At 48.3% G+C, this 15,874-nt stretch overlaps 1 protein-coding gene across 3 annotated transcripts in view; it reads right to left on the bottom strand.

Moving 5' to 3' along the window:
* Nucleotides 1-15,874, bottom strand: part of LOC119165239 (lipase member K) — a 29,930-nt gene that overhangs the window by 4,854 nt on the left and 9,202 nt on the right. For 2 of the 3 annotated variants that reach the window (XM_075871224.1, XM_037417421.2), the window contains exons 5-6: nucleotides 12,884-12,976; nucleotides 11,468-11,620 (exon numbers count right to left, since the gene is read on the bottom strand). In XM_075871224.1, the coding sequence (XP_075727339.1) occupies nucleotides 11,468-11,620; nucleotides 12,884-12,976 (246 nt within the window). The remainder of the gene's footprint in view (nucleotides 1-11,467; nucleotides 11,621-12,883; nucleotides 12,977-15,874) is intronic. The other variant, XM_075871225.1, reaches the window with a different exon arrangement.

The raw sequence follows: 15,874 nt of genomic DNA, 5'->3' as shown, positions 1-15,874 counted from the left end.
TTTCGCGCTTTTACAGCTTGCGCAAGTTTCATACAGCTTTTTGTTGCATCCCCTCATGCGCGCTCACCCTAGCAAGCTTACACTAATAGTGCTGACTACAACGCATGTGTGCTTTAAATTTTTCGAGCTGTGAGGAAGTGGAAGTGGCTCCCTCTGTTTGGCATGTCACCTCCCCACTTTTCGTCGTCTTAGTGCCCGTATGAAAGAAAACGGCGAGCATTTTACTAATCAAGCTTCTGTACTACTGGCGTGCAACGAGAAAGAAGCTGCCGGTATTGCAACCTTCCTTAACAGTGTCATGATCCATGACAGTTATGTCAAATGGGGTGGCCAGTTACCGGCAACGCTTGGCAGGCGGGCGTGCTCTGCATCTTTTTGCGCTCGACAAATACGTCGAGAGGCCGCGGAAGATACCCTGCACAACGTCTGGCAAACGTTTCGGAACATCGTGAGGCGTCTTCACAACAACTCGTCCAATGAGCCACCGGCTTACGCTCTCTCACCGAACTGCTTTTCGCACACACGCACTTGCCTAGGATCAAACGTGAAACTACCAGTTTCTCGTCGTGGTATGGCACGCTTCCGCTTTTCTCGCCGTCCGCTCTCTATAGGCAGCCAGAACGCGGACAGATTTTTATCGTTTCCTTCGTAACCAGGTAGACACCCATGTAAAGACCGGACCTATGCGGCATCCTTTTCGATCTTCTGACACAAGGCCCACAACACTAGACATATGATGAAAAAAATTGCCCGCAGCTTCCCTCGGGGGAACACTGAGGAGGATGCGGAGCATATAATTGGTTAACGGGGTGTTAAAGTGCGACTTACTTGGGTTGATGGCTAAATTGGTTAACGTGGTTGTGAAATGGGGTGTTAAATTGCGACTTACTTGGGTCGATGGCTAAATTGGTTAACGTGGTTGTAGGAGGGGGTGTTAAATGAGTGAACACGTACACACGTATGCGAAAGGGCGGCGCTGGTCGAAGGGACGTCGATCATTGTGTTTGTGGATTCGTTGGAATTCATTTCACCGCGACCTTGGACGTCGACGCGCCGTACAAACCAACCGACGAGCGGCAACTGAGCGAGCGAGCGCCGACCTTGAGTATATATACAGCGCGACGGCGCATGCACTGTCAGCTGTCGAATGTTCGAGAAGGGGGAGAAGCGCAACGGCGCATGCGCGCGCGTCAGCTGCCGATGTTCTCGAAGCGCGACGGCGCATGCGCGCGCGTCAGCTGCCGATGTTCTCGAAGCGTGACGGCGCATGCGCGCTACATTATACAGCTAGCGAATGTTCGTGAAGAGGAGAAGCGCACGCGGTGTGTAGAGGAGGAAGGGTGCACAGATGGTGGAGGAGTGAAGCGCGCGCGGTGTGTAGAGGAGGAAGGGATGCACAGATTGTGGAAGAAGGAGGAGGAAGCTTGCGGACAGCGCCGCACTACAAGCCTCGAGTATTAGATGCTCCGCATCTAAAACGCCCGGTGAAACGCCACAGTACGCGGCCGCCGTCTGCACGAGGCTCCCCGAGGAGGACGCAGCGCCGTCCCGCGACCTCCGGTTGCAGCGCACAAAGTTCTCCCACAGAGTCGTGGCGCGGCTTCCTGACCAGTAAAAGTATTGAAGGACTTCGGTAATACGGTCGATTCACGTCTACTGTCTCTGTTTTTTGCCACAGACTTGCACAAGGCTTTCACAAATTCTGTTCATTGGGTGACATACGAAAAAAAAAGTGTAATGAATTGAGGATACATAGTAGGCCCGAAATACGTTTGCTCAATTGAGCCGACAATTGAAGTGCCCTGTTAAAGTAACCTAATAGTGTTTCAACAAGTAGTTGGCACTTTTCGTAGTTAATTTAATAATAACAACTGGGTATTGCAGCTCTATATCAAGGTATGATTATGAGACAGGTCGTAGCGGAGGACTCCAGAAATTTAGATCATCTGGTGTTTTTTTTAACCGGTCGTATTCATAGAATATAGTGTGAACGCCGTGACCACGAACCAACCTTCAGTTTACGGATTGCCGATCCAGCACCGCCGTATGTACTGCACCAGCATGGCAGCCTGTTCAGCGATCAGACTGTTCTCCCACTGCTCCTTTCCATTACATAAATTACGTGCCTACTTCAACAGGACGCATTTAATGCTAACTGCTCGTTGTCTATGGACACTGTACAGCACAGTGGACAATGAAATGAGGAACAACAAAGAACAAGTTTTGGCACCGCACTATCCCTACTCTACGACAAAATTGTACCGCGATGTAACAAGCAGGGTCAGCTCGTCCAGCTCTCACATGTTTGAAATAACAAAAGCAGTTCATTTTTGAACTCGCATTCTTTTAATATGTGTAGCAAGAAACGTGTGCCCAGCATGCTCAGCATTGCTAAACAATAATGATAGACGGACAGGTGCGAAGACTTCGTGAAATCAATAAATGAAAAAGGGACAATGAACAGGAATACGAAAATAGGAAGAAGGAATGAATGGCGGGCTGCTCGCGACAGTCAGTTTCGTAGCTTAAAAAAAATTTGCCAGTGAGCACAAATATTTTTTTCGCTCACTTTGTAGGTATTCTTTTTATGAAATACATTGTGTCAGTATATAATTGAAGTAGTGATTATTTATTTTCTAATTGGGTGGAAAGAATTGTTTCGAATTGAATGGAATTGCTTTGCATTGTATTGACATCTGCATGCGGTATCAGAGATGTCAATACAGTGCAAAGCAAAACACACACAAAAAATCAACAATACTGAAAAAAACACACGGACGAGTGGAGCCACCTGGCATCGAAAAACACAAATACATTGGGTATTGTCATCATGGGTTCCACGTGCGATATAGTTTTGTGGATGACGAGTGTCTACCAGTAATTGCCGGCCCTACTGTAGAAAATCTCATGGCAACCACACACGTCAACTGTCGTCAAAGGGTTAAGGTGGTAAAAGTGGGGAAGCCAACCATCTTTTGGGCAAAATACCACGGGTCTTCCTTTGTCTTTGCCATCAAAAATCTGGACCGCAATAACAACGCATATAAAGCAATGAGAGGGCATGGCCACATGACTGATGACGCATCTCTGCTTCCACCCGTGTGCGTGCGCCGATAAGCTAATAACGGTGCACTAGGTGGCTTAGATGTTTTATTCATACTAGACAAACAACAGTAAGCTAACCGACGTTGCGGTGGCAATATTCTTACATGGCTCACACACCTTCAGACACTGTTCTGAGCATATTTAGAACATCTAACTTGGTCATGACCAAGTTTCTCAAAAGGCAAACAGCCCATTGAACATCTGCTGCACGCCGACGTGACCACTCTACAAAATTTAATAAAGTGCAGCCATGAAACACATAAAACTCTCACAATATTCGCATGTCCATTGACTGTCGCGCCACCTAGCCAAATTTAGGAGCGTCCTCTCGAGGATGATCAGTAGACAGACGCTTCCTTGTACGGCTGCGCTAGCCTCAGTGCCAACGCGTTATCAAGAAACGAACACATGCCCCGCCACGGTGGTCTAGTGGCTAAGGTACTGGGCTGCTGACCCGCAGGTCGCGGGATTGAGTCCCAGCTGCGGCGGCTGCACTTCTCATGGAGGTGGAATTGTTGTACGCCCGTGTGCTCAGATTTGGGTGCACGTCAAAGAACCCCAGGTGGTCGAAATTTCCGGAGCCCTCCACTACGGCGATCATATGGTGGTTTCGGAACGTTGAACCCCACATATCAATCAATCAATCAAGAAAAGAACACAGACCACTTTGTATGTTTCATGCATCATTAAATCTACCGTACCGTCCATGACGCGATAAATGTGATTCGTTCTTGCGAGACGCCACTTTTTCGTGAAAATACGTGGCAACATGTGCGTTCCAATATAGCCCGCAGAGTACACATATCAGCTTTGCGAGGGTATCTGCAGTCACGTAGGTATAGTTAAATGTTATCGTCTGACCCTTGCAGTTAAAACTCACCTTGTTTTACGTGCGTGTAGCATTCATCAGTGCTTTTGTACAGCTTGAATCAGATAACATTTATTGTACGCGGAGAGCAGCCCAGGCGTTAGATTTCCTCTTCCAAACCCTGGCCAACACTGCACCGCTTGATTTTTAAGTTCGTTGACAGATGGCAGCACACTGCAAGCGATTCTCTTCTAGCCGGGTTTCAGAGCATGCCCAGATAAACGTGGTGAGTGACGCGTTGCTGGTGTTGTTGAAGTCGTTCGGCGGAGAAAATTCTTCAAATTGCTTTCAGCAGTGGTGTTCTCGACGTCGAGTATTTTTCACTGAACTTGGAACGCTCCGAGTGTGACAGCAACGATAAACTATCAGCTGTAAACTGACGAGCAGCGAATGGCACTTCACGTCCCTTTGTGCATTATTTTTTTTCCACGCTCGTAAGTCATTTTGATTGAATTCATCGTATAATATCCTTTAGCGAGCTCACAATAAGAGCATAGTTTTTTTCTTGTGCATTGCATTTAGCCCACTTACAGTGGATATTACGGGGCACGGCATGCCGCCAACACACTCGAGCTCGACTAGTGAAGCGAAATGGCTAGAGCAATGAAACGTGCAGTTACTACTACAGTCTACGCCTTTCTGCAAACTTCTCCTGCACTTTACCAGTACCATGCCAATGACGTTCTTGTGCAACGAATTTTCACAATTTGGACGTTGCACAAAGGGTACACCTGTATTCGTTTTGATATCCTTGTTTCAATCGAGCTGTTGAAACCTGCAACATCCGAATGCAGTGAATTAAGCATTGTTAGAGTCTGATCATGGCTGTCACACAAGCGCTACTTAATGGGAAGTTAAACGCTTGTGTTCCATTGAAGAAGCGATTCCATGGTGTCCGCAGCACAAGTATAGTGAGGACGGTGTAATATCTTCGCGAACCATCGGTATACGTTAAACATTCGGTCTCGTGCAGCCACGATGGCGCCCTACTCGTTAGGGGCTGTGGCCTATCCGCCAGACAGGCTCAGCACAAATTACCTCAGAGGGCCGTTCACTTCATAGTTCGCGCAGTTATCTGTAGTACGCACAGGATTACGCAAGGCGTCGTTGATACACAGTCGATCAGCTGACACCACCACCCTTTGCATTGCGGCAAGAAATGAGGTAGCTGTAGAGAAGCCGCCGAACACTGAAATGGGTCGAACTCTCAAGTGCTTTCTAGTAAGTCTGCCCAAAAAGAACGCCGCTCGCGTGGAGAGTCCGTGCTTGGCTGTTACTGTCGCCGTTGTGTAAACTCGCTGTGTGCCGGCTAATAAACGCCATAACAAATTGGTGGAGAGTGCTACGATCTCCTTCGATGCCCTTGGAACTGCGCTCACGTACCCTGCAATCTACCATGTCCCACGACGCCTCTCAGCAAACGCCTCCTCCCATGCCACCCCCTTGTCCCGGTGTCCCCAAGATCCGCGATCCTCCCATCTTCACGGGCGCCGATGGCACTGACGTGGAGGGCTGGCTCGCCATTTACGAGCACGTGAGCGTCCCCAACAAATGGGACGAGGACGGCAAGTTGACAAACTTGGTGTTCTACCTTGCGGGCGTTGCAAGTTTGTGGTACACCAACCACGCGTCCGAGTTCGCAACCTGGTCCGATTTCAAGACTGCTATCACCAACGTTTTTGGCCGACCTGCCGTTCGCAAGCTGCAAGGCGAGCAGCGCTTACGCGAATGCGCTCAGCAGGCCGGTGAATCATTCCCCAGTTACATTGAAGATGTCCTGGACCTGTGCAAGAAATCCAACGACAGCATGTCCGAATCAGACAAGATCCGGAACGTCATGAAGGGCATTGACGATGATGCCTTCACGATGCTGCTAGCCAAAAACCCAGGCACAGTAGCTGAGGTCATCACGCTGTGCCAGAGCTACGAGGAGCTCCGCCGGCAGCGTTCGATGACCCTTCCCTCTACACCACGAGAAGCAGGGCTTGCTGGCTTGGAGGCGAGATGTGATCAGGTGGCGCTGCTGGCAGACCTAAAGTCCTTCATCCGTGAGGAAATCGCGTGCCAGTTCTCTCTCCTTCTCTTTGCCCACCCACCGGCTGTTCAACAATCGGCAACTACTATTCCTCCCATCCGCCGAGCGATTGAACAGGAAATAGCGGAGGTCATGCCTGCGTACCACCCACAACAACTTCCGGCCCCTGCGCCCCCAAGTTATGCCCAAGTGGTCGCAAGGTCACCTCCAGTCGTTCAAGCGCCTGTACCACTGACTTACGCCGAAGCTGCCGCACGACCACCGTCCTTTGCAGCGGGTATGCCGGCTGCGTATGTTGGCGCAACCCCTCAGCATCATTTCCAGCCCACCATGCAGCCTTTCCAGCCACCGTTTCGGGCGAGACCCACCCCGGCAAACCGATGGCGCACACCCGACAACCGGCCCATCTGCTTTGCTTGCGGTTACGCCGGTCACGTAGCCCGTTATTGCTCTCGACTACAGCCGGCCCCCATTTCTTCTCCTGTTGCTGGCCACTTTAGCCGTTCGTGTAACGACGAACTGTCGTCTCGGCCAGGTCCGTCTGCTCGTAGGTCGCCGTCTCCACGACGTCGGTCTCTGTCCCCCATGCAGCCAAGTTCTTCTGCTCATGAGTGGGAAAACTAATCGTAGCAGTCCCAGAGGCAAGGACTGTGACGCTATCGCATTGTGAAAGCCCTCAGAGCCGCCCATCTAATGTAATGTAATCTCGACACCACTATCCTCATTCCCTAACGCCAATCTTCGCAAGGACTGATACTTTTCGGTACTCCTTCTTCCCACACACAATAGATGATTGGAATAAACTAACCGAAGCATTTCCTCAACGCCCTTGACCATTTGTGCAAATACTCTTCTTTCATGACTTCCTTGAATGGTATTATCACCTTGTTGTTCAACTGTTACTTTTTTAAAAGCCATAACCCCTCTGTCTTATAGCAAAGAAATTGTGTAAAAAACGCTTTGCAACCTTATTTCATTCTGTTATTTAGTGTTTCATGTATGCTCACCCTGCTTGGACTTTTTGTCTGCAGTATTCTATAAATAAATAAATAAATAAATCTAATGTAATTGACGTGCTTGTGGACGGTGTTCATGCATCTGCTCTTATTGACACTGGAGCTGCGGTATCAGTTATGAGCGAAAACCTTTGCCGCTTGCTTCGAAAAGTGACGACGCCGATTTCTAGGTTGTCCCTTCGTACCGCTAGCTCATATCGTATTCATCCTACAGCAGACTGTACAGCTCGCGTTGTCGTTCAGGACGTTCTGTATGTCGCCCAATTCATCATCATTCCTGCATGCTCTCATGACGTCATCCTGGGATGGGATTTTCTCTCCCGCAACGACGCCGTCATTCATTGTGCCGCCGCCGAAATTGAACTCTCGCCCTTCTCGCATTTGACGCCAGAAGACGGTCCCTCGACACTGAGCAAGATTCTCGTGAAAGACGATACTATAGTGCCTCCAAGCTCGACGATGGGTGTATCGGTCTACTGCACTGGTCTCTCCGACACAATCGCACTCGTTTCGCCATCCGACCGTGCTTGCCGAAGGAAAGGGTTGCTAGTACCTTTCGCAACCGTGCAAATCACCCAGAGCAACACCGCTATTTTTGTGACGAACCCATCCCCGTACACTGTTACCTTGGTTCGAGGGGAATGTCTCGGCAGAGTGGAACCAGTGGATAACGCACAAGTCCTGGACATACCCGATGACTCGCGTTGTCCCAGTTCGTGTACCGTCAGCGCTGTTACCACTTATGATTCATCATCTCCTGATGTATTTTGCCCTTACTTTGATGACAATCTTACGTCGGTACAGCATTCCCAGCTTCTGGACCTGCTGCGAGAATATCATTCTTCTTTCGATGTCGGGCGAAGTTCTCTCGGTCGCACGTCCGCTGTTACACCTCGTATCGACACTGGTGCCCTTCCACCATTATGGCGACGTCCATACCGCGTGTCGCCTGCTGAACGCCGGGAAATTAACGAGCATGTTGACAATATGCTCCGACGCGACGTCATTCGGCCCTCGGACAGTCCATGGGCGTCTCCTGTTGTTCTTGTTGCGAAGAAAGATGGTTATGTGCGGTTCTGTGTGGACTACCGATGGCTCAATAAGATCACTCGCAAGGATGTCTACCCACTGCCGCGCATCGACGACGCAATTGACAGCCTTCACGGAGCCCAATTTTTTTCTTTTCTCGATCTGCGTTCGGGCTACTGGCAAGTACCCCTGGCTGATGACGCTCGACCGAAGACTGCCTTCATCACACCCGACGGCCTGTACAAATTCAACGTCATGCTGTTTGGTCTGTGTAATGCACCTGCGACATTTGAGCGCATGATGGACACCGTTCTGCGCAACTTGAAATGACACACGTGCTTGTGTTACCTCGATGACGTTGTTGTCTTCGCTCCAGATTTCTCCACCAATCTCCAACGTCTAAAAGAAGTTTTCGCACATGTGAGCAATGCCAGCTTGCAACTAAATCTGAAAAAGTGCCGCTTTGCAGCACGCCAACTCATCATCCTAGGGTACGTCGTGTCCAAGGATGGCATTCTTCCTGACCCAGCCAATCTTCGGGCTGTGGCCGAATTCCCAAAACCTGCGTCCGTCAAAGAACTGCGTAGTTTCGTGGGCCTGTGCTCATACTTCCGACGCTTCATACGAAACTTCGCCACGATTATATCACCGCTGACGAAGCTCCTTGGAAGTAACGGGCCCCTCAATTCGTGGTCGTCAGAGTGCGACAACGCGTTCTTGAAGCTCCGCCATTTGTTGACGTCTCCTCCCATTCTCCGCCACTACGACCCTACGGCCCCAACAGAGGTGCACCCATGTGCTCAGATTTGGGCGCACGTTAAAGAACCCCAGGTGGTCGAAATTTCCGGAGCCCTCCACTACGGCGTCTCTCATAATCATATGGTGGTTTTGGGACGTTAAACCCCACAAATCAATCAATCAACAGAGGTGCACACGGACGCCAGTGGTGTAGGCCTCGGCGCTGTCCTGGCGCAGCGCAAACCCGGATTCCCTGATTATGTTGTGGCATATACAAGCCGTACGCTCACGAGAGCCGAGACAAACTACACTGTCACGGAAAAAGAGTGCCTGGCGATCGTCTGGGCTCTTACAAAGTTTCGACCTTATTTGTATGGTCACCCATTCGATGTCGTCACCGACCATCATGCACTATGCTGGCTGTTATCATATAAGGATCGCTCAGGCCGCCTCACCCATTGGGCTCTTCGCTTACAAGACTACGACATACGCGTGCTCTACCGCAACGGACGCCAGCATGCTGACGCCGACGCCCTCTCGCGCTCCCCTCTGCCTGACGGTGATGTGCTCTGCTCAGTATCCTCGGTTGCTGTTTCTGCCATTGATGTTGACATCATCGCTACCGAACAGCGAAAGGATAATTGGATCGCCCAACTGATCGACGTGCTCTCTGATCCGTCCGCAACGCCATCCACGCGTGCCTTGCGTCGTCGAGCTCACCATTTCGCCATTCGTGACGACCTCCTACACCGACGCAATTACGACGCCGATGGCCGGCAGTGGCTACTCGTGATACCCCGCAGTCTGCGGTCGGAGATATGTGAATCCTTCCATTCTGATCCACAGTGCGCGCACTCTGGGGTATTCAAAACCTACCATCGCATTAGACAACGCTACTTCTGGCGCGGGATGTACCGCTACGTCCAGCAGTTCGTTCGCTCCTGTCTCGCTTGCCAACGCCGCAAACCGTCCGCACACATGTCACCAGCCGGTCTGCAACCGTTACCTTGCCCTGACTGTCCGTTTGGGCGCATAGGTATCGATTTGTATGGACCACTCCCTCTGACGTTCACTGGCAACCGCTGGACCATCGTCGCCGTAGATCATTTAACGCGATACGCCGAAACCGCCGCTCTCCCTGCGACTACTGCGCGTGATGTTGCGTCCTTTCTACTACATCGATTCATACTCCGCCACGGTCCACCCCAGGAGCTTCTCAGCGATCGAGGCCGTGTCTTCTTGTCAGAAGTCGTCGACGCCATTCTCACTGAGTTCCATTCTGTCCACCACAATACTACTGCTTACCACCCGCAGACGAATGTCCTGACCGAACGCTTTAGCCGCATCCTCGGCGACATGCTGTCGATGTACGTCGCCGCCAACCACACGCATTGGGATACCATACTGCCCTTCGTCCCCTACGCCTACAACACCGCCCCTCAGAGCACGACTGGTTTTTCACCTTTCTTTTTGCTGTACGGAAGGCACCCGTCACACACCATCGACACGTTACTCCCGTACACGCCGGATCCATCTGAGTGTACACCTATTTCTGAGACCGCCAGGCTTGCTGAAGAGTGTCGCGAGCTTGCGGAAGACTTTTACGACGCATGAGCAAGAGCAGCAGAATAGTATTCGCGATGGCTCCGCCACTTCTGAACCCACGTTCCTTCCTGATTCCCTTGTATGGCTCTCAATCCCGACCTCTGTAGCTGGCCTTTCTTCCAAACTACTCCCGAAATATAAAGGTCCCTACCGTGTGATCGAGCGCACATCTCCGGTCAACTATCTTATCGAGCCAATTGAACAATCTTCGGACATGCGCCGCCGCGGGCGCGACATAGTCAACGTGGAGCGCCTGAAGGCTTACTATGACCCGCTCGTAGTGACAAGCTGTTAGGTCGCCAGGCGGCTTTCTCTTTGACCCCGGGGTAATTGTAGAGAAGCCGCTGAACACTGAAATGGGTCGAATTCTCAAGTGCTTTCTAGTGGGTCTGCCCAAAAAGAACGCCGCTCGCGCGGAGAGTCCGTGCTTGGCTGTTACTGTCGCCATTGTGTAGACTCGCTGTGTGCCGGCTAATAAACGCCATAACATTTAGCAGTTACTATTTTTTCGGTAAGTGCTTTGTTCCGATACACATCCATTTGACGATCAAGAGTTCATACGGTGAATTCAGCACGGAGCGTATGTCCGTGAGTCCTATCTTTTTTCATGCGAGTTCACGGGTTTATCATTGATGGTGATAAATTTATATGTGAGGTTTAACGTCCCAAAACCACCATATGATTATGAGAGACGCCGTAGTGGAGGGCTCCGGAAATTTCGACCACCTGGGTTTCTTTAACGTCCACCCAAATCAGAGCACACGGTGACGGGTTGATCATCCTTCCGCAGCCATCTTGGATTGAACGGCGCGCCACCTATAGCCCGTGGGAATTGCGAATACGGTAGTCAAAGTGGCCTGTTTCAAGCGGTGTTGGAGAGGGCACCCGACCCATGCAATAACGTGCGATTAAGTTACTTCTCCCCCTTTGATTCCTTCACCGATTTTACACCTCATTCCCAATGACGGTGAAGTGTCTTCCTTTTCTTTATTAAAGATAATAAATGTCACGGTCACTCATTTTTCATTCTGAAAAAAGTACTAGAAAACGTGCCCATACTCTTGATCTTACCTTGTTTAACTGCTCTGGGCTGAAAGTGCCGGTCAATGCAGTACCGATGCCACAAGGCACGCTCCATAATATACTGCATACTGCAGAGAACAATTCCTGCAAGCCATGCGACGAGCCAAGATATCCTCCAAGTGTAAACGGGTAGACAAGTTTCTGTAGGAATAAACAAATGACCACGCCCTTATCACTAGTTTCGGACAGTCACCACAACTACATTTACACCTAACAAGGACACTACCTAACATGAAAAACAATAAAGAAGAACGATTTGTGGTGTTGTGATTGGCCAAAAGTATATGATGGCGAAAATATAAAACCCGTCAACGAACATCGTTAAGAACTTTCGTTAAGTTAAACATACTTGCAGGGATGCAAACCATCAAAGAAATACAACTGTAAAAAATTGTAATGAAAATCGTTGGTCTTCGATTCGACACTTGCATCCGGATTGAATATATATAACCGCCATGAGCTTCGCACTCTACGAAATTCATAATAATTTTTTCGAAGCTTGGTGCAAAAAACCAGTGAATAGCAATGTTCCAGTTCGTAACGATGCCCTTATCTTGCGGGTCTCTTTCAGACTGATGCGTCATTTTGCCATCTCAGAGTCATCAGATTTCGCTATAAATCTCAGGAAATCATCGGTGAGTAGCTCAATGGCATGATACCACGAACTAAAAACGTGTGTGGTGAACGCTTACTACAGTTCGTAGGAGCTAAAGTGTGGAATAACATACCACTTCAGAATAAAGATTCTAAGTCTTTCTCGAGCGCACTCAAAAAATGTTTGCTACACTAGATCAATAGTAATGACCATGTACTAAGCCTTACACATAGTTTGATGTTTTGTCTGTTCTTGATTATTTCATTATTTATGAACAAAGTGAAACATTGTGTTCTATATACGTTTCTGAGCATTTACTTCACCTTAAATTCCAATGATACCTTCTTGTATTTTTTTTCGCTTTTGAAAAATCAACGTTCTTTGATGATCTGATTTCTTTATATACAAACTGTATTCTGTTTGTTTACTTTCTCTCGTTAGACCCCTACTAGCCTATGGGTATGGGTCTGATCAGTATTGTGAATTTCTTGAAATGTAGTCATAACAACCTGAATAAAATGAAACTAAATGACATCGGTGAGGTACCAGCTGACAGGCATCGCAAATTCAAGCATTCTTGCATAATCAGCAAAGATGCTTAGGCTAAATAAACATTTAAAACTATATTTAGGCAGTCTTTTCATCAAGGTTACCTCTTGCTTTCCTATGCGTAAGAATATCTAGATTTTTCAGAAATCCAACCGAAAATAGTGAGTAACGCGGACATATGTGTAGGGAATACTTTACAATTTATGTCAGCCAGAAAAAAAAACAATATATGGTGTAGGAATTGATCAAGGACAACTTGCCAGGAGGGAAGGAACGTACGGCAGGATCAGTTTGAGAGGTAATCCGATGTGAGTGATGTTTCCGATTGGAGCGTATGCTATAAAAAGTGACACCTGTGAAGACGAAATATTAGAGAATGTAATTGTTATTCCGTTTTAGCATCTAATGCAAAGTCGCGAGATGCGAGGTTATAGGCACGAGACTAAGCCTGTCCGTTCAAAGTTTTTCACGTGTGCCAAAATCATTCGACCACCGACTAGAAAAAATCAGGTGCCACTAGGCCAGAGAAAACATTCAATTGGTTGGTTGGTTGGTAGGTTTGTTGGTTGGTTGGTTGGTTGGTTGGGTCGGTCGGTCGGTCGGTCGGTAAGAACTTTATTGGAAGTCCGGCAAAGCTTTCGCCGACCGGACCTTAGGTCTATCGCGTGGGGACGTCAAGACCTTGCCTGACCGCCGGCCGCCTCGCGGGCCTGCTGGACGGCCCAGAGTCGGTCACCGAGGCTAGGGCTGCACAGGGCAGCGGCCAACCGCGGCGGAAGGGTTCCGAATTCAGCACTTTGCGGATTTCTAGCGCAGTCCCAGAGCATGTGATTTAGTGTGGCAACCTCTCTATGGCATATCTTGCATATATTCGTCGGATATATATTGGGGTATAGTCCGTTAAACAGCGATTTCCCGACAACGTTTTGGCTATACTCGAGTGAACTTTATAGTATATCCAATTAAGCGCGTTTTATATCTAGCCAGAAGTACAATCCACGGCTTCTTACTTAGGCAGCGGGAATATTTCGCTTCTTTTTGTGTCTTGTGTTCTCTGAACTACCCCCGACGACTGCATATGCGGCCTTCCACAATCACGGTCACGTGGCCAGTGAGGTGGGAAATCGTTCCCGCCACCAAATAGAAACAAAGCTTTCTATCACAGCTTCAACCTTCGATGTATTTTCCTTCGCCTACCAAGTGTACATCAGAATCAGAATCAGAAATGCTTTTATTTTCCAACGAAATTGTTGGGGGTCCTTCAGGCGAAAAGCTGCAAAGTACAACTTGAATGTGCCTGAAGGCCCTCACATGGCAGCAGTAACACTAAGACCAACATAAATACAGATGTTTAGCATATATGCAAATACACCATTTCAATTGAAACTAGAAACTTGCAACATGTTGAATAACACTAGTGATTTCCCACGAACACATGGTACTTAAAAATAACATAGAAATGTAATACATATGTGAGAAGAGATGTGACAGTACATTGTGATACATAGGAAACAATAGTATTTACAACACTAAGAAAAGCACTGTTATAAAAATGACCATGATGCACAATATGATGATACTTTGTATATTGAAAGACTGAGCGCGAAGTAGATAATGTAACAGTAACTGCGAAAATGTATCAACGATGTCTTTTATATGTTCAATCCGATTTACAAAAGTATTGTCTAATTTGTTTAATACATGTTAACTGTCACAAGAGATGTAAAGCTCTTCTCTTTGTAAGTGAATGTGGTGTTCAATTTAGGATGCCGCTAAACTAACTGTCATATTTTTTTTAAGAACTTGAGTTATTCCAGGAACCAATTCCTTCTCCCTTCCAAGTTCTAATAAACAATCCCTCCGCCTGTCTGGGCCTTTCGGTGATCCGCTGCGTTGGCCGTGACGTCAACACTTGCACCTGTTCAAGTCATACCTGTCACACGTGTCGCGTGGATTTCTCGTTGTGTGCGTGTTCTGAGAGTCGTTTGGGTCCATCAATTCAACTTGACGCTATGCGTTGAGTGACGCAAACACGTCATTAACTTTCCCACCATTTTTGTTTCCCTTTTGCCACTCTCTAGAAGTATAAATGATTTTCTGCTCACCTTTTATTGCTCTATTGTACGCTTCTAGGCTAGCCGTAGATGCAATAGCCAGCACGGGCATCTCACTCCCGACTGAGGACTACTGTCTACTATTTGCCAGAATATTAATTACCAGTCCCAAACGCCAACAAAATACGATACAGCCTTAAATACAGCGTCAGTCCATTCTTTAGCAGTTAGATACTTTTCGCTTTTACTTTTCATGCACTCCAACCGCCCGCAACGTATACGCTCAACCTAACAGTCACGCAGGAGCAGCCGTTCAGTTCGCAAAGCAGGAGTGCACAACAGGTCAGTTGACAGGAAACGTCAAAGTAGGAGTGCTACCACTGGAAATCACCAAAGCTCTGACAATGCGAACACGTTGAAGCCAACAACGTGAAAATTGAGCGAGACAAGAAGACGTCAAGAGTGAATAAGCGCGTGAAAAGTAGGGTCATTCAAAGCACTAAGCCGGCTTAAGCTCGCGAGGTCGAAAGTTCGAAGCCACGCCGTTTTGTTTTATTGTTTTAACCAATATGAAGTTTCGAACAGTTGAAAAAAGGCCAGGTGAGCAACCAATGAAGTGAACTTGAAAAGTGATAGGTGGTCAGATGCTATGCTACAGTGCTAAGAAAGTGCAACAGAACACCCTACTTAGAGATAGCGCAGCAGCTGAGCATGCAAGGACGAAATTCAGTTTGAATGCGGATGAGGGACCAATCAGAATCGTATATTTACTTAAAACGCGCGATGAAGGAGTCGTTTAAAAAATAAAATCCTGGGGTGCGGTCTCAATGGCGACCACCTGCCGGTAATGCACTCCCTCACCATAGCAGGACTGCCCCCCCTGTTGCAGTACTTGGCCACTACCCCCCATGAATACAGCAATCAACCCTTGATCCTCAGTCCCCTGCGGCTGTGAAGCAACTGTCCTAGGCGGCAGTATGACCTCCGACGCAGTGGAGGGTGCTAAGAATCTCTGGGTCTGAACTGGCCGCCATTGGAATCTGAACTTCACTATGTTGAACGCTAAAAGACTATCAAGCGAGGCTTTTTAGCTGTGCTGTTCGAGGAATTATATGGGGTTAAGTAGGATGTAATAGGGCTCAACTAAGTTACGAGGACAGATGAAGACTACACAGTGCAACAAAATGCGCACGTTTT

Source organism: Rhipicephalus microplus, chromosome 8 (assembly GCF_043290135.1).
Source record: "Rhipicephalus microplus isolate Deutch F79 chromosome 8, USDA_Rmic, whole genome shotgun sequence".
Taxonomy (NCBI): Eukaryota; Metazoa; Arthropoda; class Arachnida; order Ixodida; family Ixodidae; genus Rhipicephalus; species Rhipicephalus microplus.
Note: the sequence above shows the minus strand (reverse complement) of the source record. Positions and strands in the feature narration are given on the sequence as shown.